The sequence below is a fragment of the Peromyscus leucopus genome, chromosome 2 (assembly GCF_004664715.2).
Source record: "Peromyscus leucopus breed LL Stock chromosome 2, UCI_PerLeu_2.1, whole genome shotgun sequence".
Lineage (NCBI taxonomy): Eukaryota > Metazoa > Chordata > Mammalia > Rodentia > Cricetidae > Peromyscus > Peromyscus leucopus.
This window is the reverse complement of record NC_051064.1, coordinates 134,942,771-134,968,122: the sequence shown is the minus strand read 5'-3', so window position 1 is coordinate 134,968,122 and position 25,352 is coordinate 134,942,771. Positions and strand designations below refer to the sequence as shown.

General features: G+C 45.9%; 1 protein-coding gene across 1 annotated transcript; it reads left to right on the top strand.

Annotated features, from left to right (window-relative positions):
• The first annotated feature begins 4,248 nt into the window (after positions 1 to 4,248).
• On the top strand, positions 4,249 to 16,460 carry LOC114706006 (mucin-2-like). Its single transcript, XM_028888220.1, has 9 exons — positions 4,249 to 5,120; positions 5,475 to 5,662; positions 7,270 to 7,475; positions 9,887 to 10,044; positions 11,691 to 11,927; positions 13,803 to 13,962; positions 14,192 to 14,306; positions 15,446 to 15,478; positions 16,408 to 16,460. Exons 1-9 carry the CDS (start codon positions 4,249 to 4,251, stop codon positions 16,458 to 16,460), a joined length of 2,022 nt encoding a protein of 673 aa, XP_028744053.1.
• Positions 16,461 to 25,352: the final 8,892 nt, after the last annotated feature.

Genomic DNA, 25,352 nt, shown 5'->3' with positions numbered 1-25,352 from the left:
TTGAAAAAAAAAAAATTTAAGAAGTAAAATTGTTGGAGGTTTTGCTTTGTTTGTTTGAGACAGGGTCCCTATGTAGATCAGGCTGGCCTTGAACTTACAGAGATCTGCTTGCCTCTACCTCCCCATGCTGGGATTGAAGGCTTATACCATGTTCTCAGCGTAGGTTGTTGGGGGTTTGGTTGTGTTTTGTTTTTTGACACACGGTCTTGCTATGTAGCCCTGGCTGACTCTAACTTGCTGCAAGGTTCTTCTCTTCTGCTTCCCAGGCACCAGATCACCGGCATCTGCTACCACATCTGGCTTTTTGTGTATGTTAGCATTCTCAACTCATGGGTCCTGACCCCTTAGAGGGACAAACAACCCTTCACAGGGGCCACCTAAGACCATCAGAAAACACTGATATTTACATTATGATTCATAACAATAACAAAATTACAGGTATGAAGTAGCAATGAAAATAATTTTATGTTAGAGGCTCACAGTCTTAGGAAGGTTGAGAACCACTGGTGTATGGTCCTAAGGATTGAAGCCAAGGCCTCAAGTTTGCAAAAAACAAACAAACAAACAAAAAACTTTCTGCCATTGATTGACCTGTGTCCCCAGCCTGCTTTCATTTTATTATGGTGCACAACACTGTTGTATCTTTATTTAGTTTATATCTCATTTTTGTTTTGAATTGTGTGGGGGTGGATATTTTGCATGAATGAATGTCTGTGTACCACATGAGAGCCTGGCACCCTTGGAGGCCAGGAGAGGACATCAGATCTTCTGGAACTGGAGCTCCAGACAGTTGTGAGCCACCACACGAGTACTGAAAACCAAAATCCAAGTCTTCTGCAAGAACAGAAAGTGCTCTTCATGGCTAAACTGTCTCCCCAACCCCCATGTTACTTTAGTTTTAGATTTATTTATTTATTTAATGTGTATGAGTGTTTGCCTGAAGGTATGTATGTATGTACACATGTGTGCCTGTTGCCCTTAGAATTCAGAAGAGGGTGTCAGCTCTCCTATAACTAGAGTTATAGATGGTTGTGAACCACCATGCAGGTGTTTGGAACTGAATTTAGATGTTTTGTAAAAGTAACCAGTGCTCTTAACCACTGAGCCACTAGTGAAATGTGATCCTAATTAGTCTTATCAGTTAAAACCAGGAGTGAGATATTGGGGTAATAACCTGAAAGATCAGAGAAGCAGAGCAGCAGCCACTAGAGACTTCTTACCTCTATGAATCCTCAGACCAAATGGACCCGAGATCCTGTCTCCACCTCCTGATTGTGCTGGGATCAAAGGCGCGAGCCTCCCAAGTGCTGGGATTAAAGATATGTGCCATCATGCCTGGTGTCTATGATTAACTAGTAGCTAGCTCCACCCTCTGATCTCAAGGTAGGCTTTAGTTGTCAGAACACAAATATTACACAGCACACTAGTTTAACTAAGTTCAAACAAGACACCAGGAAATCAAACAACAAAAGCCAGTCTTGGGGGGCACTCAGGAGGTAGATGCAGGATGATCAGGAGTTCAAGGTCTGGCCAGCCTAAAATACATAAGAGCAAAAGAAAGAGTTGAGTGAGACAATTGGGAATTTAAGGCCACCCTGGGCTCACAGTGAGTTCAAGGCTAGCCCTGAATACAAAATACGAGGCTAAAGAGATGGCTTAGCAGTTTAGAGCACTGGCTGCTCTTGTAAAGGACCTGAGTTTGATTCTCAGCACCCACTTGGTGGTTCACAAACATCTGTAACTTCAGTTCAGGTGATCCAACATCCTTTCCTGGTCTCCATGGGCACCAGACATATACACGGTGCATGCAAGCAAAACATCTATACACATGAAACAAACAAACAACAATCCAAAAACAAACAACAACAAAAAAAAAACCACAGCAGGGCTGGAGAATGAGGCTGGAGAGATGGCTCAGTGGTTGTAAGCATGGGGGCTGCTCTTCCAGAGGACCTGGGTTCAGTTCCTAGCACCCGCGGCTGCCTGTATCTCTAGTCTCAGGGGAGCTGACATCCCCTTTTGACCTCCAAGGGCACCAGCCAGGCACACATTTGTTGCACAAACACATAGGCAGGTAAAACACACTTATACAATAAGCAAGGAAATAAATCCAGCACAAAATAGGGCTGGAGAGACAGCTCAGCCATAGATCACTGCTGCTCTTGGAGAAGACCCGGATTTGGTTCCCAGCACCCACATGGTGGCTCACAACTGTCTGTATCTCCAGTTCCAGGGCTTCCAATGCCCCTTTCTCGTTTCCCAGGGCATGACACACACATGGTGCAGATACATATAGGAAAACACCAATACACACACACAAAAGTCAGGTGTGGTGACACACAACTTCCATCCCAGCACTCAGGAGGCAAGGGTGGGTGGATTTCTATGAGTTTGAGGCTCAGCCTGGTCTACATAGAGAGTTTAAAGCCAGCCAGGGCTACATAGAGAGACCCTGTCTCAAATGATACATAAATAAATAACTAAATACAAAGTAGGAGTTGGCTGGGGAGATGGTTCAGTGGATAAATCATTGCCACCTAGCCTGATAACCTGAGTTCAAACCCAAGAGCCCATGTACATATGTTAGGGGGAGGGGACCAGCTCCTGCAAGGTGTCCTTCTGACTTCCACATGCTCACTACGGCACGCATGTGCAGGGGCACCCACACACATACACACACTGAGTAAGTTTTTTTAAAAAAAAAATAATTAAAATAAGAAAATAAAGCAAGATGTGTGATTGGCACCCACTGATAATCTCAGGACTGGGAGGGTGGAGGCTGGCGGAACAAAAAGTTCAAGGTCACCCTCGGTTATGTAGGGAAAGTTGGAGGTGAGTTCAAGCTATAAGAACAACCTGCCCGGTGGTGTGGTGGCGCACGCCTTTAATCCCAGCACTCAGGAGGCAGAGGCAGGCGGATCTCTCTGAGTTCGAGGCCAGCCTGGTCTACAGAGCGAGATCCAGGAAAGGCGCAAAGCTACACAGAGAAACCCTGTCTCAAAAAAAAAAAAAAAAAAAAAAAAAGGAGAACAACAACCAATAAAGCTGGGCATGGTGCCAAGTACTTATAACCCCAGAATTTAGGAGGCAGAGGCAAGAGGGTGGCCACAGATCCCAGGCCAGTTCAGGTTACAGGATAGGGATTCCTAGTGAGACTCTATCTCAACCAAAAAAAAAAGAAAGAAAGAAAGAGAGAGAGAAAGAAAAGCACTCACCCAATATACACAAGGCCTTGAACTTGACCCCCAGCACTGGAAAAATAAAGCATAATTGGTTTCCATTTTTTGCTAACTGGATTCTCACCCACCCTAGAGCAGATGTTAACTGAATGAGACAATGAGACAGTGCCCTGCAGGGTTACAAACTCTCTCTTCTCTGGCACGAAGCAGTTAAAAAAAAGTAATAGTTTTCTTAATTATTTGAGAATTTAATCTATCCCCTCCCCTTCCCCCAGCTCCTCCCAGGCCTCTGCTCATTCACTCTGTGTGCTCTTTCTGCTTTTTGGAAGGCGCTATCTCGGAGCAGACATCTTAGTCGTCCAGCACTTAAGGTCTTCCCACCCCACCTCTCGGAACCTTGGGCGAAGGGGGTGTGTTACAGATGCACCAACAGGGAGCGGGCACTCCAAGGCCACTTCTCTGCAGTTTGACCAGTTGTGGCTTTCTGAAATGGTGTCCATGTGCTGCATCAAACGCTTCTTTGATGAGTGAGAGCTAGCCAGGGTTTAGAAGGCACTTGGGAAGGCGGCAGCGGTAGACTCTCCAGCCAGCATCGGAACACCATCAGGGGTAGAGCTGGCACATGGCGAGGGTGGGCCTGATGTGGAGACTCCCTATGCTGTTGCCGTTATTGTTATTAGATCTCCTCAGCAGGAGACTAGGAGCCTGGGCATCGGAGAAGAGGAAGGAACGGCAGGTGGGTGACTTTATTTTTATTGCTGTTGTCATTTTTACAGGCAGAGCTTCAGTCTGGGTGCTAGCCTCAGACTCATCCTCCACAAGTGGTCCTCTGCTTAATGGGAAACTGTCCTGCCCATCTACAAGTTCAAGTCTGCCTCACAATATGAAAGGCCAAAACTCCAAAGAAGAACCCAACAGTCCCTCAGTGACCAAAACATCCACATCTAAGTCCCAAGATCAGATGACATCATCTACTCTTCCAGCAGCCCCCCAGAGCAGAAGTATAACAGGGCCCACTGAGGAGACGACACCAACGGTACACACACCTGTCATGACAATCACTAATGACATGTCACTGTCAGATTCCACGGTGACCTCTACAGGAAAGGAATCGATAGGAACACCCCAAACCACAGTTTTATTCAGCTTGGCCACTTCAGCTGAGACCCCACAACTGAGTCAAACTCCACCCTCATCCACACTGGACACTGTCAGTGACACAAACAAACCTTTATCCATGACAACTATGACAGTTACAATCACCTCCTCACCATCCACAGCCACCACCCTGGGGACCACTGTTCTAGACACAGCAACAACTGAGATTCAGGAAAAGGACACTGCAACTGTACCCCCATCCCCAGAAACAACCCCCACAACCAGCAAGCCACCAGACACACACCACAGCACAGTCACACTGACACCTTCCCAGCCAGCACAGACGGCCTCTGATGTTAGCATGACTCCAGAGACAACCACATCACCACCAAAGTCCACCAACACTGGAATGGGATCATCAGTGTCCCCAAGCCCCGGGGACACAGATAGGACCCTGACAACACCTTCAATGGCATTAAGCACCCCAGAGGATGCTATCTCATCATCTGGAACCGGGACACCCTCTGTTCCTGAGAAGTCAGCTTTAACTCCACCCTCATCCACACTGGACACTGTCAGTGACACAAACAAACCTTTATCCATGACAACTATGACAGTTACAACCACCTCTTCACCATCCACAGCCACCACCCCGGGGACCACTGTTCTAGACACAGCAACAACTGAGATTCAGGGAAAGGACACTGAAACTGTACCCTCATCCCCAGAAACAACATCCACAACCAGCAAGCCACCAGACACACACCACAGCACAGTCACACAGACACCTTCCCAGCCAGCACAGACGGCCTCTGATGTTAGCATGACTCCAGAGACAACCACATCACCACCAAAGTCCACCAACACTGGAATGGGATCATCAGTGTCCCCAAGCCCCGGGGACACAGATAGGACCCTGACAACACCTTCAATGGCATTAAGCACCCCAGAGGATGCTATCTCATCATCTGGAACCGGGACACCCTCTGTTCCTGAGAAGTCAGCTTTAACTCCACCCTCATCCACACTGGACACTGTCAGTGACACAAACAAACCTTTATCCATGACAACTATGACAGTTATAATCACCTCTTCACCATCCACAGCCACCACCCCGGGGACCACTGTTCTAGACACAGCAACAACTGAGATTCAGGGAAAGGACACTGAAACTGTACCCCCATCCCCAGCAACAACCCCCACAACCACAGCTGTTATTCTTAGGTCCTCAGAGACAACCAAATCCTCCACTATGGCTGGGACCAATCCAGCACCCCCAAACTCTAGCCAGAGTAGTGGTGTGGATGGTGGTGCCTGTGCTTTGGATGAGTATCCGGATAGCACCAGAGGTTGTATGTGCAATGGTAGCTACTATTCCCACCTGGGTAAGTCTGAATAATCATTCTAGAAGTCTACTGCTGCTGCTGTTGCTTCCTCTTCTTCTTCCTCCTCGTCTTCTTCTTCCTTCTCTTCCTCCTCGTCTTCTTCTCCCTCTTTCGCTTCTTCTTCACTTTCTCCTTTATTTTAATTTTATGTGCATGCATGTAAATAACATGAATCACACACGTGAACAAACCAGATAAACAGTGGCAGGCGCTAGTGAGGTCATGGAACTCTGAGAAGGCCCAGAGGAACCCTGACCAAAGGAGATGGTGAGACATGAGTATGGGATGAGTCGATCCAGAGGTGGCTGAGCAGATGACAGGGTCCATCCTGTCCCAACCCCAGCTCCAGCCCCAGCGCCCAGGACTTGAACTACTGTCCAGATACTAATGGGGATTGCATGCATGTATGGCATGCCCGGCTTTGTACACACACACACACACACACACACACACACACACACAGACACACCAGTGTCTAGTTTCCAGCTTGGGATGAGAGAAAAATTGGAGAATAAACAAATTAACCCCTCAAAAACCCAATCTTGCCAGACAAATTAGAGACACCAGTTGCCTTCACCAAAGTAAAGCTGTTTCATTGAGGCTCAGGCCAGGCTTCCTTGGTTCCCTGGGGACTTAAAGTTGAAGAGTGTGGCAGGAACACCTCCTTCTTTTCTTCTTACCTTTCCGGCTCTGCCTCTGGACTTCTTCTAGTCCTCTATCCACTGGCCCAACTCTCAGTCCACCTGGCTCCGAGACAGCAGCCTCACCTTCCAAACTTGGTTGTTGAGTCAAGGTCTCTTAGTCCAGAACGCTCTGGTCACCAAAGATGCGCTTCAGCTCCTGATCCTCCTGCTTCTGCCTCCTAAATTCTGGGATTATAGGCATCTGCCGTCATGCCCTATCTATGTGGCACGGGGACCAAATTATGCCAGGCGGGATCTCTGCCAATGAAGCTGCATTCCCAGCCCCCACAAGAGCTCTGAGACCCGGGCAGTAATACCTGGAGAAGAGACTCGAAGGCCCTGTGAGGGCCAGGAATCAGGATCCCAAAACACAAGGGATGGCCCTTGGGATCCACTTGTGTGAGAATCTGTATATATATATGTTTTGAGAAGGGTTTTTCTATGTAGTCCTGGCTGTCCTTGAACTCATTCTGTAGACCAGGTTGGCCTCAAACTCACGGAATTCCTCCTGCCTCTGTCTCCTGAGTGCTGGGATAAAAGACATGCACTACCATACCCAGATATGTTTACAATTTTTACAACTATTGTGTGTGCATGGTGTGTGTGTGTGTGTGTGTGTGTGTGTGTGTGTGTGTGTGTGTATCAAGGGGCACACAAACCATGGTGTACATGTGGAGGTCAGAGGACAACTTTGTGAAGTCAGTTCTTTCCTTCCACCTTTATGGAGGATCTGGGAATTGAACTCAGGTCTCCACCACAATCCTTTGCCTACTGAGCCATTTTGCTGGCTGTGTTTAAGGGAGTCTTTATGAGTTGGACCAATATTGCCTCTCCTCTTCACCCGCCTGAGAAATAGTATTCCTTCTCATGGCATCATCCCAGGTTCCTCAGGAGACCCTGCCCCTGACTCTTGTTTCCCTGCAGAACTATCCAGGGATATAGGGACCCTGCGCTGCAGACCACAGGACATTGAGGTGGCTCTGAGGAGCTGCTTCCTGAAGACTCACCACTGGGTCCTGAAGGACGATGCCTTCTCCAGGTGTTTTAATATCAATACCATAGAACAGGGTCGCCGGGTCCAGGTCTTTCAGTTGGAGAAGAAGGAAGGAACTTGTGGACTCCACATCTCTGTAAGCTGACCCACAAGGGAAAGGGGAAAGCTGTGGGGGCGGGACTGGGAAGCTATGGGGCGGGGCTAAGAAGCTTGGGGGCGGGACTGGGACGGGAGAGGCTGGGTAACTATTGACTTGGGTGGACTCAAAGCACCATCTTGCTGAAGAAAAGGGCCAAGCTGTCCCCAGAATGGGAATGCCTTTACACGTGCTGTGTTTGCTGGACTAGGGTATAGGTTCCCAAACCGTCAGTCATGAAACACTGTAAAATAACAACCACAAACAGTTATTTATTGATTTCTGGCCAAATGCCATGCCTATCAATTCATTTTTAATGGTTCTAATCTTGAGAGGCTCTCATTAAGACGAGTAATCCATGGCTCATAGAAGTTAAGGGATTTTCTCAAATTGCAGTATGAACTTGAGGTAATCCTTCTGCCTCAGCCTTGTGAATCCTGGGACTGCATGCTTGCACCAGCATACAGAGACTAGTTTTATAAGCAAAACATAACTCACATAAATAGTAGAATGCCCGCAAATAACAACAGTGTGCCTAAAGCCCCAGATCTCTTGGTCAGAACTCATCTCTTTCTTCTCTTTCTTTCTCTCTCTGTCTCTCTCTTTCTTTCATTCCAGTGCTAGGGAGACTTAATGTGTGCTAGGCAAACACTCTAAAATTGAGATACATTCCCAGTCCTAGAAGCTGGAATTCTTTTTCAAAATTTATTTATTTATTTAGAGACAGTCTCACTATGTAGCCTTGGCTGGTACAGAACTCACTCTGTAGCCCAGGCTGGCTGAAACTCACAGAGATCCACCTACCTCTGCCTCCCAGTGCTGGAACTAAGAGTGTGTGCCACCACACCCTGTCCAGACTTAGAACATTTTTTTTTTTTTTTTTTTTTTGGCCCTAGGTATCCTGGAACTCTCTATGTAGACCAGGTTGGCCTCTGCCTCCCCATGATGAGATTTAAGACATATATCATTACTCCTAACTCAGACTTAGAATTCTTCCTTCCTTCTTTTCTTCCTTTTGGTTTTTCAAGACAGTGTTTCATTGTGTAGCCTTGGCTGTCCTGGAACTCACTCTGTAGACCAGGCTGGCCTTGACCTCACAGAGATCCACTTGCCTCTGCCTCCAGAGTGCTGGAATTAAAGTTGTGTGCCACCACCAGCTGGCCAGACTTAGAATTCTTTTTTTTTTTAATAATTTATTTTATGTGCATTGATGTTTTGCCTGCCTGTATGTCTGTGTGAAGGTGTCAGGTCCCCTGGAACTGGAGTTACAGACAGTGTGAGCTGCCATGTAGATGCTGGGAACTGAACCTGGACCCTCTGGAAGAGCAGTCAGTGCTCTTAACCGCTGAGCCCTCTCTCCAGCCCCCAGACTTAGAATTCTTAACAGCTCAGTGATCCTACTTCTTTCCCAAGAGATTCCAAAATGCAAATTGACACCTATAATCCCAGAATTCAGAAAGCTGAGGCAAGAGGATTGCAAGTCTCAGGATAGCCTGGGCTACGGAGCAAACGCTCTCCCTGGACTGGAGAGATGGTTCAGCAGTTAAGAGTCCACATTACAGAGAACCTGAGCTCTTCCAACACCAGCGCCAGCAGCTCACAGCTGTTTAAAATCCAGCTTCAGAGAACATGTTGCCCTCTTCTGTCCTCTTCAGGGACCTGCACTGTCAAGCACATACCGGTAGAGAGATACACACATGTGCATGGTTTTCAAAATAAAATAAGCCTTTAAAATGTTCTCTCAAAACAACAACCACACTACCACACCAAAAAGAAAAACAGCCCAGATGTGGTGGTGCGTGCAGATAAGCTCAGCACTCGGGAAGCAGAGGCAGGAGAGGGTTCAAGGCCATCCTTGGCTACATAGTTGGAGACTAGTTTGGGCTACATGGCGCCCTGTTTGAAAATAAAGTAAGATAAAATAACTATTAACATTTAAGAACCATGGAGTAAGAACCTCCGTTGGCGACTCTCAGTTCAGTCCCCAGCACTGTATAAATTGGGCACTGTGACACAAGCTGTTAACCTTGGCACTGGGAGGGGGAACCAGGCAGGTCAGGGGTTCAAGACCATCCTCAGCTACATAGTCACAAAAACCAGCCTAGTCTACGTGAGGCCCCATCTCAAGAAAAGAATCTTAGAACCACGGCATGGGGGGTTAAAGTGATGGACCCTAGAGTCAATCTGTCAGTCACTTGCTTTGGATGTCCTTTAGCCTCTCTGAGCCTTATTTTACTCTTTTATAAGTGGGGCCCATAAGGGAGAGCTGTGTTCAAGCCACAGAACCAAGCTCAAAGAACTTCAGCTACTGCTTTTATTCAAACAAACACCTTGTTGCCAGAGAGGATGGGAGAAGGTGTTCACCCCAGGGACTTGTGGGTAATGTCAGCTCACCTACCTCTCTTTTCTAGACCAACGTCAGCCATGCCCTGTACTCTCTGGACGTGCATCTTCAACAGGCTCTCCCTGGCTCTCCCAGCACTGGCTTCAGAGAGCTCCACTTCAGCTGCGCATACCCCCTGGTGGTGAATGTCAGCAAGCCTGTCTCCTACCAGGAGACCTCCATTCCGTGAGTTAGGTCCAGTCAGCTGTCTCTGCAGCTAGGCCCTAGGCCACCCCTGAGTTCTCATTGCTACCTCTAATCTAGCCCAAGACTCAACACTCTCGAGAAATCGGCCCTCAAGCTCGCCCACCATATGTAAGCACCTCTTACACGGAGGGAGAAACAAGATACTTCTGGGAAGAGATGCATTATGGGTTGCTTATGTAAACGGCCATGGAGTCAGATAGCTGCCCAGGTCTGGGGACCTATGATGTGGCACCTCAACTTTTATGTGCTCCGTGAGGAAGTGAGCAGGTTGCTCCTCCCCGGCCATCTTTTCTTTCTTTTATACTTATTGATCATGCGTGTGGGTGACATGCACGAGTCTGGTCTCTATTTTCATGTCATCAGGCATGGCAGAAAGAGACTTTTTACCCACTGAGCCATATTTCTGACTCATCTTTTTCTTTTCTCTTTCTTAGTTCATGTTTGTACAGTGTGTGCTAGCTCATGTACATGTGTGTCTGTGTGCATGTGAGTGTGTAGGTAGGTCAGAGGACAACCTCTGGTATTCCTTAATCATGCTCCACCTTATTTATCTATTTATTTATCTTTTGTTTTTTTGAGATAGGGTCTCTCTACATAGCCCTAGCTGTCAAGCTGGCCTCGAACTCACAGAGAGCTACCTTCCTCTGCCTCCTGAGTGCCGGGATTAAAGAAGTGTGCTACCACACCAGATTGTTTATTTTTAAACTCAATTTTGGATTATTTTTATTTTATGTGTAGGAGTCTTTTTCCTGCATGTATGTCTGTGCACCAAGTGTGTGTCTGGTGCCCACAGAGGACAGAAGAAGGCGATGGATTCCCTGCAACTGGAGTTGCAGACCATTGTGAGATACCATGTGGGTGCTGGGAATCAATCTTGGGTCCTCTGGGAGAGCATCCAGTGCTCTTAACCTCAGAACCATCTCTCCAAGCCCTATTTGTTTATTTAATCAGAACATTTTATAGGTTTATATCAGACTATAAAGTAAGACTTTGCTTGGAAATAGATTCTCGGGGCAATATGTTTGACTCTATTCTAGCCTGTTTCCCAAGCCACCAGACCTGAGTGAGTCTGAAGTTATGGGAGGCTCTGTAACAGGCCTGTCTTACTGCTCACATTCCTCTGTACACACCTTGCTCCTGAGAGCGACTCTCCTGGACCTCTGTCCCAGGGTGCAGAGAGCAAAAGCTTTTCCTGATTGTGGCGGACACTCTTAAGTGTTCTCCAAGACCCAAACTCTCCTCTCTGCCAGGAGTTAAAAGACTTTATTCTGAGAAAGAACACAGGTGACCCCCAAATACTACTTCACCGTAAAGTCCCCTCCTACCACAGATGGTGACCACGTGGAAGCTGTATCCCAGAGTCCCTCCCTTATCCTTTGAGGCAGAGTCTCCCATTGGCCTCAAACTCACCAAATAGGGCTAGCCTGGTCAACTCTCAAGCCCTATGGGTCTGCCTGTCCCTCCAGTAGTAAGATCGCAAGCACACCATTGTGCCTGGGCTTTTTAACATGGTTATGGGGCTGGATCTCAAGTCCTCATGCTGTATAGAATAAAGTACCTTACCCACCCCCTTCCCTCTGAGGTTTCCTGGTGAGGGGCTCACTCTTGTTCCTCTCTGGCCATAGCACCATCCACATCCCCAGCACGGGAGAAACTGTCATCACCCTGAGCATCTTCACAGACTCTCATCTCTCCACGCCACTCAAGAACAGTACAGCTCCTGTGGGCATGCCCCTTTATGTGGTCCTCAAGTCCACCAACAGTGATCCTGGCCGATTTGCCCTGGTGGCTAATGAGGTTTTTGCCAGTACCGATCTCTCCAACACAGTGACTAAGACCACCTATCATTTTGTGAAGGGAAGGTAAGGACCAATCAGGACCCAGCTCTTGGACTGTGACTCTTGCAGGTACTTTTTTTTGTTCCCATCAGCATAGACTCTCATTTTTTCCTGTATCCCTGGCAAACAAAATGGGGGAGGACAAAAGGGATCGGTGAATGTTTGTTGAGTGAATGCATTCAGCCCCATTTCACAGATGAGTAAACTGAGGCTCGGGAAAATTAAAACTGCTCAAGATCTCACAGCTAATAGACGACATTCATTTCCTCTATTCTTTCCCTCAAACAATTATTGAGGGCTTATGATAGAATAAAAAAATAACATTAACATGTGAGAGTGCCATATATATGCTGTGTATTGAAGTACATTACATGCAATATCTAACAACAGCTAATAATTTAGTTATTTATAAATAATAGTATTTATTTCATGCCAGGTGTAGTTTGAGTCACATCACACTTATCAGTTAATTTAAATCTTATAGCACACTATGACATAGTTGTATTTTTTTTTTTTTTTTTTTTTTTTTTTTTTTTTTTTTGGTTTTTCGAGACAGGGTTTCTCTGTGCAGCTTTGCGCCTTTCCTGGAGCTCACTTGGTAGCCCAGGCTGGCCTCGAACTCACAGAGATCCGCCTGGCTCTGCCTCCCGAGTGCTGGGATTAAAGGCGTGCGCCACCAACGCCCGGCCGACATAGTTGTATTTTGATTCCCATCTTACACAAGGAGAAACTGAGGCCAGTTAAGTGCTTGGGAGGTGTCAAGTGTTGAACACACTAGGAGAAGAGTGGGTTTTGTTCGTTTCAGGTATGGTGGCCTATGCCCCAAATCCAAGTACTTGGGAGGCTGAGGCAGGGGAATTACCTAGAGTATCAGGTACTAGCCAAGTAAGACAGCAAGACCCTATTTAAAGAAAATAATTATAAACTAAATAAAAAACTTGGTAGGGTGGTGCATGCCTGTAACCTAAGCACTCAGAAGGTAGAGGCAGGGGGATTGAGAATTAAGGGCTAGCTTCAGCTACATAGAGAATTCCAGGTCAGCCTGGGCATACCTAAGATCCTGACTCAAAATGAGAGGGAGAGAGAGGGGGGAAGGAGATTGAGGCATCTCACTTGTATATCACATTTCATTAATATTGACAATAGTTTTTGTAGAAGCACAGTGGGTTACTCATTAGTTTACCATTCACAAAACAATCGCACGAAGGATTCTTTCCTCCACTGCTCAGAGGGAGGGTAGAGGGCTCAGAGTTTGACCAAGGACTGCTTATGCTCAGTCTGGCCCCAGAACACACTGCTGCATTTTCCCTTGTGTGTAATTGGCTTTTCCTCTGTTCCTGCGGGTCTGTGGTTCCCACGCAGGGCCAGCATCGGGCTAGAACAACACTGTGCTCCCAACCTGAGGATCCACCTAACTTCTCTGAACCTACCTTTCCTCCTTGTTTAAAAAGAAAGGGCAGGCAAGTTCGGGGCTGGAGAGACGGCTCGGCAGTTAGAAGCAGTAGCTGCTCTTGCAGAGGCCCTGGGCTGGGTTCCTAGCACCCACATGAAGTTACCACCATCCGTAACCCCAGTTCCAGGGGTGGAACAACACCCCGCTCTGACCTCTGTAGGCACTGTACTCCTGTGGCGTACAAACACACATACAGCCAGATACCGACGGGCGTAAAATAAAATAATAAACATTTAAAAAATGGGGAGCAGTCAAAAGCATGGTCTCCCTCAGAATACGGCTGTGGGCATGAAATGAAACAATCAATGTAAAGTTAGCTCTTAGAGGAGACCCAACACCCACAATTACAGAGAATGAGCTAAAGTGACAGAAACCAAACTTTGCGGTTGACCCCTGGGGCCCCAAACCTGGGTCCCAAAGATGCATGCCAGGCCCTCTCCCTGCAGCTGTCCAGTCCAGGGCCGGCTGCTCCAGGACCTGAGCAACGGGGCCTCCACACAGGTGACACTGGCCTTCACTCTGTCACGCTTCTTGAATAGTGACACACTCTACCTACATGCCCAAGTGACCCTCTGTGACAAGCAAGCGTCCCGCCCATGCCAACCGGTGAGTGGGGCTCCTGAAGCCCAGCCATGCAGCTGGGACCGGACCAAGGGCGGTGTGATGGTGTGCTGGTCTCGTTCTCCAGGGACTGGGCTTGGGGGAAGATTTAAAGGTGGACATTTGAAGCCCTAGATCTCGTAGGTGGAAATGGGTGAACTTACGTGGGTTGTGGGGTAGTGGAACACGAGTCTGGGGTCCTGGGGAAAGTCCTCACCTGTCTTGTCACCCACAGTCTTGCAGTGGGAAGAATCCCCGGAGGAGAAATTCACCCTGGGCCTCTCCGGCTAAGAGCCGTCTGGAACCTGGTGATAGCAAGTGGATCCTATTTGGACCTCTCCGAATAAGCGGTACATGGACGGACCATTTGTGGGGCTTCCCCGGCTGCTGTGCCAAGACCCCCCCAGTGTCTTGTTCTCTGGGACCCCGAGCTTTCACCGAGTCCCCCTCACCTGGATGTCTTCACACTCTCCCTCTAACCCAGTCTCCTCCCTGAGCCCACATTCTCCTCTGCTGGAGGCAAGTCCTTGCAGCCACCCCGGCCTGCTTTCACTCATCTTAGTGTCTTGGCCTGTTACTGTGGGGAAAATACACATGCAGAAGCAACTTCAGGTTTCCTGTGGCTCATGCTTCAAGGGTACAGTCCATTATGTCAGGCAATCATGGCGGCAGGGGCTTGCTGCCTTTGGTCACATGACATCTGCGGCCAGGAAGCAGAGAGTCTGAACCCATGCCAGAGCTCAAGCTTACTGTCTGCATCGTCTGCAGCTCAGGATCCCCTGCCCAGAGATTGGTGGCTTCACTACAGTTAAGATGGATCTTCCCACATCAGCTAATGTAATCAAGGGACTCCCAGACAGGCATCCCCAGGGACCCATCTTCCAGGTGACTAGATCCTGCCGTGCCGACACTAACCAATCATGCCACTCATAAGTCTGAGTCGCCTTCACCTCTCGCATCTCTCTAAAGGAATTTAAGATTTGATTTTATGTGTATGAGGGTTTTGTCTGCAGGCATGTCTGTGTACCGCATGTGTGCCTGGTGTCGACTTGAGGCCAGAAAAGGGCATTTGATCCCCTGGAATTGGAGTCACAGATAGTTGTGAGCCACTATGTAGGCACTGGGAATCGAACCTGCCTCCTTGGAGAGAGCATTCAGTGCTCCTGACTGCCGAGACGCCGCTCCAGCCCCTCAGGCACTCTGTCTCCTTTCCTGTCACATCAGCTCACTCTTCTCAGGCTGTCTTTCCTGCCAACCTCTACTGGGTCGTTATTCCTGGCCCGGAATACTCTCTCCTCTCTCTCCTGTAAGAGTCCTTTCACCCCCACGCTTTAGGTGAGTCCAGAAGTATCATCTCCCCCTTCTGAGTCCCAGATTCCAAAGTCAGCCAGCCTCCTTTGTCCAGTCGCGATGGAATGGTGGGTGAGTGCTGGCCACGTCTGGTTTGAGGGGCACTTTGAACTCAATCTCTGTTTTTATGTGGTTGCAGCACCCAGAGCCTCCAGCACCAGGAGCGAAGCAGGTCAGTACAAGGGGACCGCTGTAGAGAAGTAAGTTCTCATGTCCCACACTCAGGCTGGTGCTGATTCTGGATACTGTTTCTTCTCAGAGCTATGTGATCAAGAAGTCAGTTAATCTTTCCGAGTCTCATCTGTAGCATACGGCAGAGTTACTGTGGGGCTGTTGCCTTATCCGGCCTCAAAAATCTGAAACTACCCAGAAATGACTCAGAGTAAGGGTCGAAGGTTTAAAATGCACCGGGCACAGTGGAGCATGCCTGAGCCCAGACGTTTAGAGCCAGCCTGTGCAAGATAGTGACATCCTACTCAACATAAAAGCCAGGTGTGGTGGCTTACCCTGTAATCCCAGCACTTAGGAGATGCAAGCAGGAGAATTAGGTGTTTAAAGCCATCCTTGGCTACAGAGCAAGTTTGAAGCCAGCCTGGACTGTGTGTCTCAAAGAAAAAAAGAAAAAACCATGGTGTCCTCAGTAACACTCCCAACTGAGGTTGTTCAGTGAGTAAAGGTGCTTGCTGCTAAGCTTGATGACCTGAGGAGTTTCAGCCCTGGGACCCATATATGGAAGGAGAGAACCCAAGAAAGTTGTTCTCTCACCTCCACATGGACACCATGAGATGCACACACAAAGTAAATAATATAAATAAATGTAATCAAAAGAAATTTAAAAGGTCTCATAGACTCTGAGAGCTCCTCAAATCCCATTTTTAAATATTTATTTCAAATTATGTGTGTATGTGTGTGTATGATATGCACATGAGTGCCGGCACCCAGGGAGGTCAGAGGTGTCAGATCGCCCTGGAACTGAAGTTAGACTATCGTGAGCTGTCCGACGTGGGTGCTGGGAACCACACTGAGGTCCTCTGCAGGAGCAGTGTGTGCTCTTAACTGCTGCGCCATCCTGTTTTGTAATCATTGCTTTCTTTCCTGCAGGAGCCTGGATGTCCATCTTGCTCTTGATGGTGATAGGCTGGATGCTGGACTAAAACCTGGTCCAGCCTCCGCGCTCCAACACTACTGCTTAGAGTTTAGTTTATTTGCCTGAGCCGAGGGCGGAGCAGAGGAAGGTTTGAGGAAAGGCAAGTAGTGTGGCCTCTGTTAGGTACCACAGAAGCTGGGCGTGGATCAGTGGGTAGTCCAACACTGGGAGGAATGTGGCCGCTGCACAGTGTGGTGTGCTCTCGTGGCCTGGCTCTTCAACTCTTAGGGGAGGGTGTGTGTTTAGACTGCTCAATATGATGGGGAAAAGTAGAGTTTATGGCCAATAAACACAAGGAATCCTACTTTTTCTGATATCCATCTGTATAATTTGACCACAATGCTCCAGTGCTCCAGGTCAATGGGCTGAAGGATTGGAAAGGGTGGGGAGGTGAGGGGGGGAGAGGGGGAGGCAGGGGGTAGGGGGCGGGGGACGTGGACAGTCACTTTATCCCCTTGAGGCTTCATCTCCACACATGTAAAATGAAAGTGTTTGACCAGATGACCTCTGCTTCAGCAGGGGAATCATTCACAGGAAGTCCTTGGGCCTTAGTCAGTTGACCCTACTTTCTCTTTCTTTTTTTCCTGCAAAATGGCCCAGACTGTTCAGTTCCAGGATGAGAGTTAAATGCATTTATATAACAGTGTGCAAGTCTTTTCCTCCTATGCCTTGGTTATTCTTGGCCTCATTAGGCCTCCTTTCCCAGTGTTCATGCAGTTTTCATGGAGTCATCCCAAACCGGACTCTACCTAGGACCACGTCATACCCCGGGGATTCACTGAGAAACTTAAAGACAGGGTGGATGAGTACTGAAAGTGGACCGTGGACCAGGAAACAGGACCCATTTTAGACATTAACGGACAGGCAAGCCGGGCAAGGCTGTGTGCACTTGAACTCCCAGCCGCCTGGAGACTGAGGCTGGAGGATTATTCTGAGTTTGACACCAGCCTGGGTTATATAATCAAGGCTCCGACTCAAATAAATAAACAGATATATACACAAAACATCCCAAACAGGCTGAAAGTGTTGCTCAGTGATAGAGCCCTTGCACAGCATAGACAAGGCCTTGAGTTTGATTCCCAAAACAGCAATAAAGTCATACGAACCCCAAACATACATACTCCAAGACAAAAACCAGAAAATAGGAGCTAGGGACGGTGATGCTTGTTTGTAATCTCAGTGCTTGAGAGGTGGAGCTGGAGTTAGGAAGATCAGGAGTTCAAGGTCATCCTCAGCTACATAGTGAGTTTGCTAGCCTGGGCTTCAGGGAACCTTGCCTCAAACAGCAAACTCAAGAAGTATTGAAAGCTGGGCTGGAGAGATGGCTCAGCCGTTAAAGGCTAGGCTCACAACCAAAAATATAAGAAGTTTTGAAAGCTGAGCAGCAGTGGTGCCACACACCTTTAATCCCAGCACTCGGTAGGAGAGGCAAGTGGATCTCTATGAGTTCAAGGCCAGTCTGGTCTACAGAGTGAGTTCCAGGACAGCCAGGGCTGTCTTGAAAAAAAAAACAACACAAACACAAAACAAACAATGAAGTTCAATTTCGCATTCTTTTTTCTGTTTATTTAGAGAATAAGCACGTGCATGCACAACGTGGGTAGTTTTGCCACAGGACAGCACCTGGAGGTCGGAGAACAAATACATGGAGTCAGTTATCTTCCACCGTTCTGTGGGTCCCAGGGATCAAAGCAGCCGTCAGGCTTGCACAGAGTGCTTTACCCACTGAGCCGTCTGGACATTCCTTTCAGGTCCTTTTGAAACAGGGTTTCATTACGTGGATCAGGCTGGGCTTGAACTCACTATACTGCTGTCTCAACCTTGAGTGTGAACATTACAGGCCTGCACCACCGAATTTGACTCTTCCCGTTCTCTTTGGTTAAATGACAAAGTTATATTTAACGGAATCTAACATTTAAAAAATTTATGAGTATGAGTGTTTTTGTTTGTTTTTAGATGAGGTGGTCTCCTGATGTAGCCCTGGCTGTCCTGGAATTTACTATATAGACAAAGCTGGCCTCAAACAGAGATCTGCCTGCCTCTGAGTGTTTCGCCTGCGTGTGTGCTTGGTGCCTATTGTTTGATGTTGGGTCCTAGGTGCCCAGTAGAGAGAGAAGCTCACCAAGATGCTAAGCCTTCTTTTTCTGAAGAAGCCAAGAGGACACTGTCGAAGGTTTTCTCTGGGCCACCAACCAGCTCCCAAATAAAGACACAGAGACTTATTATTAGTTACGAATGCTCGGCCTTAGCTTAGGCTTGTCCCACTAGCTCTTATAACTTGTTTTAACCTGTTTCCCCTCATCTACATTTTGCCTGGGCTTTTAACCTTTCTTTCATTCCCCATGTCCTACTTTCCTGTTTCCTCCATGTCTGGCAGAAGGTGGTTTTCCTTCTTCTAGATCCCTCCTCCTACTTATCCTCTCTGCCCGCCAGCCCCGCCTATCCCTTTACTGCCTCGCTGTTGACCATTCAGCTCTATCAGACCAATCAGGTGCCTTAGGCAGGCAAAGCAACATGTCTTTACATCGCTAAACAATGCAGCATAAACAAAAGCAATGCACTTTTACATAAAATAATAATATTCCAAAACCACACAGGCTTCTTGGAAAACACTGACACTCAGCTAGCTCACTCCTGTTACTTTATTCAAACACACACAAGGTTAACAGGGGCTGAGAAACTACCAAAGTCACACCAAAGGTTCAATCTACCAAGCCATAATCAAAAGTAAGCACTCCAGGTCTGCCAGGAGTGTCTCAGGACCAAGGTCAGTGCAGCTGCAAGCTCTCATGTAACACCAAGTGCAGACTCTCCAGAGAAATAATTCTTCAAAGTTTAAACAGTCTCCAAACATTTCTCAGCCTCTACTGATTAACCAGATATTGCTGTCCTGGAGGTCCAGCCTCCAAACAATGCAGGGTTTGAAAAAAAAAAAATGGCGTAAACTAGGCTTTTCTGTCTGAGGGTTTAGGGAAGGAGCACACAGGTTCTAACAGCAACCTCCTTTATTCTCATGTTAAATCCTCTCTCTTGGCTCAGAATCTCTTTTGTTCTTTACAGCTATATATACCAACAGACCCTTTCATGTTGAATATAGGAGTTACATTTTAAGGTCACATCTCATTTGATAAAACAGAGTCATCCTGACAACATACACGTAATAAATCTTAGCTTCCTACGTGGTGGGCTGCCGCTTCAAAGAAAGAACCAGTCATTGTTATCTTTAGAGAAAGACAGCTTTATAAAACTAAACTTTTGAGGAGTCTAAGAAAAATAAGGAATTTGTGCATATATCCTCTATTTCTAACTGTAGTAACATTTTAAACTAACGTTTTGTGATTAACAGAAATGCCAGGCTTTCTTGGATTCTCTGTCATAAATGCTTTGGTTGGAACTCAGATTTACCTTAAATATTCTAATATAAGCCCAATTTGGCATGTTCCAAGGCATGGTGACATTAAAAGCGTTTTAAATCTTGCGTGTAACTTTTAATTATCTAAAAATATCTGCAGCCCTCATTAGGGACTACAGAGTCAAGTTATCTTCTGTAGCCTTGACTAGTCAGAATCTATGTTCACAAGTTGAGGTAAAGAACGGTACAAGGACTAAATCATTTGCCCCCTAGCAACAACCTGCTTTACGACGTAGCCAGGTAGTTCAGTATGTCTTTGTGAGCTGGACTGCTTTTTCTGGGAAATGTTCACCTTAAAAGTCATTAGCAAGGCACCTGGCCTAATCCGAAGTTACTTTGAAGCTTCAAATCAGCTAATGGTATACAGCTGTCTTAGCGCTGGGGTGGTACAACCATTTTCCCATGTCAGCCTGAGCTATGATAAAACAGGCCCTAAGTGTCTCACAGTTCTCATGGAACAACAGGCCTGGTCATGAAAAATATCCTAGTACTATTTTTATTCATCAAAATTGTACAGCTTAAGGAGAAATCATCTTCTTGACCATCCATAGATATAAATGTGCCCAGAGATGGAATATATTCATGAGATGAACACATTATAATATAGACAGTGGGAGACTCCCCACACCATATACATAGCAGCAGCAAACATACAGGAATACAACAGAAGCAAAATAAATTCTGGAGTCTGTATTCTTGTAAACCTTTCTTGAGCAAGATGTAGGTGGACACTTTTCTCTGTCCCATTTAGAGGCTTAATATTAATTACAAACTGTTTGGTCTATGGCTCAGGCTTCTTGATAGCTAGCTCTTGCATCGTAAATTAACCCATTTCTATTAATCTATATATTTCCATGTGGCCATAGAGTTACCAGTCTGCTGGCATGTTGCTCCTTTGGCAGTGGGCTAGCATCTGCTCCGACTCCACCCTCTTCTCTCTGTATCTCTCTTGAATTTCCCACTTTGCACTGTTCTGCCTTACCATAGGCCATAGCAGCTGTGGGATGGTCTTTCTTCACTGTGAATATGAGTTGCTACTGTTGGTTAATAAATAAAGCTGTTTGGCCAGTGGTGAGGTGGAATGAGGTTAGGTGGTACATTCAAACTGAAGATGAAGAATCGTGGAGTCAGGGCAGACACCAGCCCACCACCCAAGGAGCAACATGCCAGCAGACCAGTCACCTCACAGCCACTCGGCAACACATAGATTAATAGAAGTGGGTTAATTTAAGATGAAAGAGCCAGCTAGCAAGAATCCTGAGCCATAGACCAAACAGTTTGTAATTAATATTAAGCCTCTGAGTGATTATTTTATCAAAACGGCTGCTGCCCAGGTGGGAATGGGCAAGACCAAGAAACTTCAGTCTATAATTGGCGCCCACAGTGGGGCATTGATCCACATAGACCTGAGAAACCTTTTAAAAAGATTCTGAATGCACAGAAACAGAGCCAAGAGCAGCTTCCTCGTTTGTGTCTCCCATGTGGGCCTCAGTACAGAGACTCTGTGGCATTCATGCAGCATTCGAGCTTGAGCACATCGTGGCAGATTCCCGCCACGGTACACAGAGGCATCTCCAAGACAGGCAGCACAGACTTACTTTTGCTATAAGGTTTCTGTGCTACACACTGCGTGGTGGATGCATAGACCCACTGCTTCCCAGAGTTGATGGTAAGCATACCTCCACTATGTCAAAAAACTGAGTGAGCCAGAGCCATCAGCCAAAACCACATCTTTGGTTCTAGCCACGCAGCTTAACAATTTAAAAACTCTCCTGGTCAGAAAAAGATTACAGATATACAATAGGACAGATTTAGATGGAAAAAAAATCTCTAAACAGTTTACAACAGTGTAAAAATGTACATAGGCTTGGAAGAGAAAGGAAAAGGAGTATAGGCAGTTATATAAAGAAATAAATAGTTTTAAAAAACAAAGTCTTAGCCGGGCGGTGGTGGCGCATGCCTTTAATCCCAGCACTCGGGAGGCAGAGGCAGGCCGGTCTCTGTGAGTTCGAGGCCAGCCTGGGCTACCAAGTGAGCTCCAGAAAAGGCACAAAACTACACAGAGAAACCCTGTCTCGAAAACCCCCCCCAAAAAAAAAGTCTTTAAAGAGACAGTAAAAGTAATATAAATAAGCCACACAAAGATGGGAAATAAAAAGTCTGGATTATGTATAGTATTGTGTTTTCTTTAAATTTTTTTGACTGTTAATGAGCTAACTGCAGAAAAGACATTTGATTGTAAAGGCTGCTAAGTTAAACTAACATATATATCTTAAAGTTATCTTGACTTCAAAATTTGGGTCTAAGGATATGTTGCTTTGGAAAAGAGGTTCTGCTGTTGTTTCCACAGAAGATGAGAAGTTATGGATTCCTTCCAGGTTAATAGGGTTCCATCAAGGAAGATCCCCTGAGATGTCTCCAATGGGAACGATGGCTCAGATGATCCAACATCCAGAACATCTTCAAGGCTAAGATGATGCAGCCTCACAGAGTGCTACAGCCAAGATTTAACCATAATTCTAAAATTTCTCAGGATCCCCATAAGATTGCTAGTGCCCCCAATCAGCAGGAAGTAGTATGAAAAGCTATGCCCAAATTCCCAAAATATTGTTTATGAATGTTTGTTTTTATTTAAAGGATGTTGATTATAAATGCAATCTCTTTCTAAAGACAAAAGGGGGTTATGATATCGAAATGATAAAAAAGATAGATTATTGAATCTACTTTGCTGTGGGATGGTCTGTATGTCAAATTACTCTGATTGGTCAATAAATAAAACACTGATTGGCTAGTGGCTAAGCAGGAATTATAGGCAGGACTAACAGAGAGGAAAAAAGAAAGAACAGGAAGGCAGAAGGAGTCACTGCCAGCCAACGCCATGACAAGCAGCATGTGAAGATGCTGGTAAGCCACGAGCCACATGGCAAGGTATAGATTTATAGGAATGGATTAATTTAAGATATAAGAACAGTTAGCAAGAAGCCTGCCACCGCCATACAGTTTGTAAGCAATATAAATCTCTGTGTTTACTTGGTTGGGTCTGAGCGGCTGTGGGACTGGCAGGTGATAAAGATTTGTCCTGACTGTGGGCAAGGCAGGAAAACTCTAGCTACACTACTTTGATCCAAAAAACAACTGTTAATCTCAAAATACTTTACATTGATATGCATTTGGTTTATTGATACAAATTTAAGGTCAATTTTGTTATATTGTATGTATATTTCTACTCTTGTTTAAGGTGTTATGTTTTTTTTTTTTTTTTTTTTTTTTTTTTTGGTTTTTCGAGACAGGGTTTCTCTGTGTAGCTTTGCGCCTTTCCTGGAGCTCACTTGGTAGCCCAGGCTGGCCTCGAACTCACAGAGATCCACCTGGCTCTGCCTCCCGAGTGCTGGGATTAAAGGCGTGCGCCACCAACGCCCGGCAAGGTGTTATGTTTATGCAACTCATTTAAAATTGTAATATATCATTAAGAAATACAGATTAATAGTTTCTCATCTATGATAATAAAACTTTAGTCATGTTAGTTTTCTAGTTATACAAAGATATATTGTAATTGGGTAGGTAATCTCCAAACATTTCAAAGACCTACAGAATATGGTATTTAAAATATTTTAAGAACTTAGACTTTTCTGGACAATGAGACATGCCTGCTTTTGACAGCACCAATTACTTCAAAGAAGATGATGGGCATTGAAGAAACTCATTATAGAGTTTGCTTACAATATGGAAAAGGCTAACCCTTTGGGCAAGAAATTGCTCTTGCATGGACTGCTTGTGGTGATATTGTGTTCCCCAAAATATTGTGCACCCTAATAAACTTATTTGGGGTCAGAGAGCAGAACAGCTACTAGATACAGAGGCCAGAAAATGGTGGCACACATGCCTTTAATCCTAGTATTCCAAAGGCAGAGATCCATCCAGATTGCTGTGAGTTCAAAACCACACTGGTAACAGCCAGGCATGGTGACTCACACCTTTAATCCCAGGAAGTAGTGGCAGAATGCAGAAAGGTATATAAGGTGTGAAAACCAGGAACTAGAGCTGGTTAAGCTTTTAGGCTTTTGAGCAGCACAGTTCAGCTGAGAGGCATCCAGTCTGAGGAAACAGGATCAGCTGAGGAATTGGCAAGGTGAGGTAGCTGTGGCTTGTTCTGCTTCTCTGATCTTTCAACATTCACCCCAATACCTGGCTCCAGGTTTGTTTTTATTAATAAGACTTTCTAAGATTCGTGCTACAATATGTTTTATAAACTGGACACGCAGGACCCATGGGAAAATGACCACTGAACTTTGCCAAAACAGGGTGAGATGGTCCTTCAGCCTCCTGCTTCAAAGAAGAAACTGCCAGACATTCTTCAGGACACAGAGAAAAGCAACTGATGAACTTTGTCAATAGGCAAGACAATCCTTCAAATTTCCTGCTTCACTGAAAAGTATGCCAGAGACTCTAGGCCTGTAGGGTGAAGATAGATGCCCCAATGTTACAGAGGAACTTTGGGTGACTGTCCAGGCAGCCAGATGTCTCTATCATTTCTAAAAATTTGGAAGTTGCTTACAATTCACTTCCTATTTACTTAGGTAATATTATATCCTTCTGAGGTCTTTGATGGAGTTGAAGACTAGATAGTTATAATTATAGTTTTCCTTGGTTATAATAAAAGGTAAATTAGATATGAAACTTTAGTCTCACAAATATAGGATAGATGATAGAATATTTTCTTTAATTTTGCTAAATACAAATAAACTAGATATTGTAACTATAATTCTTGCTTGATAACTTTTTTTTAAATTATTATTTATTTATTTTTATTTTATGTACATTGGTGTTTTGCCCGCATGTGGGTGTCAGGTCCTCTGGAACTGGAGTTACAGACAGTTGCGAGCTGTCATATGGGTGCTGGGGATTGAACCCAGGTCCTCTGGAAGAGCAGTCAGTGCTCTAAACCAATGAGCCATCTCTCCAGCCCAATAACTCTTTTATTATATGTAATTTTCTATATTAAAATGAAAACTTTCCTTTTGATTAGACAGAAAAGGGGAAGCAATGTGGGATGGCCTTTCTGTATGCTCTGAATATGTGTTGCTACCGTTAGTTAATAAATAAAGCTGTTTGGCCAATGGTGAGGCAGAAAAAGGTTAGGTGGTACATTCAAACTGAAGATGGAAATGAACAAGACTGGAGTTAGGGCAGACACCAGCCCACTACCCAAGGAGCAACATGCCAGCAGACTGGTAATGCCACGGCCATGGGGCAATACACAGATTAATAGAAGTGGGTTAATTTAAGATGAAAGAGCTGGCTATCAAGAAGCCTGAGCCATAGATCACACAGTTTGTAATTAATATTATGCCTCTGAATGATTATTTTATAAAAATGGCTGCTGTCCAGGTGAGACTGGGTCAGATTAAGAAACTTCAGTCTCCAGCGAGACAATCCCATCAGAGAGTTGAACTTCTGGAGGGCTGACAACTTGAATATTAGTTGCCA

Coding starts and splice junctions, on each gene's coding strand:
- LOC114706006 (XM_028888220.1), top strand. CDS start 4,249: ATGTCACTGTCAGATTCCACGGTGACCTCTACAGGAAAGGAATCGATA. Junction 14,307..15,445: donor TGGACCTCTCCGAATAAGCG/GTACATGGACGG, acceptor ATGTGGTTGCAG/CACCCAGAGCCTCCAGCACC. Junction 15,479..16,407: donor CAGCACCAGGAGCGAAGCAG/GTCAGTACAAGG, acceptor TCTTTCCTGCAG/GAGCCTGGATGTCCATCTTG.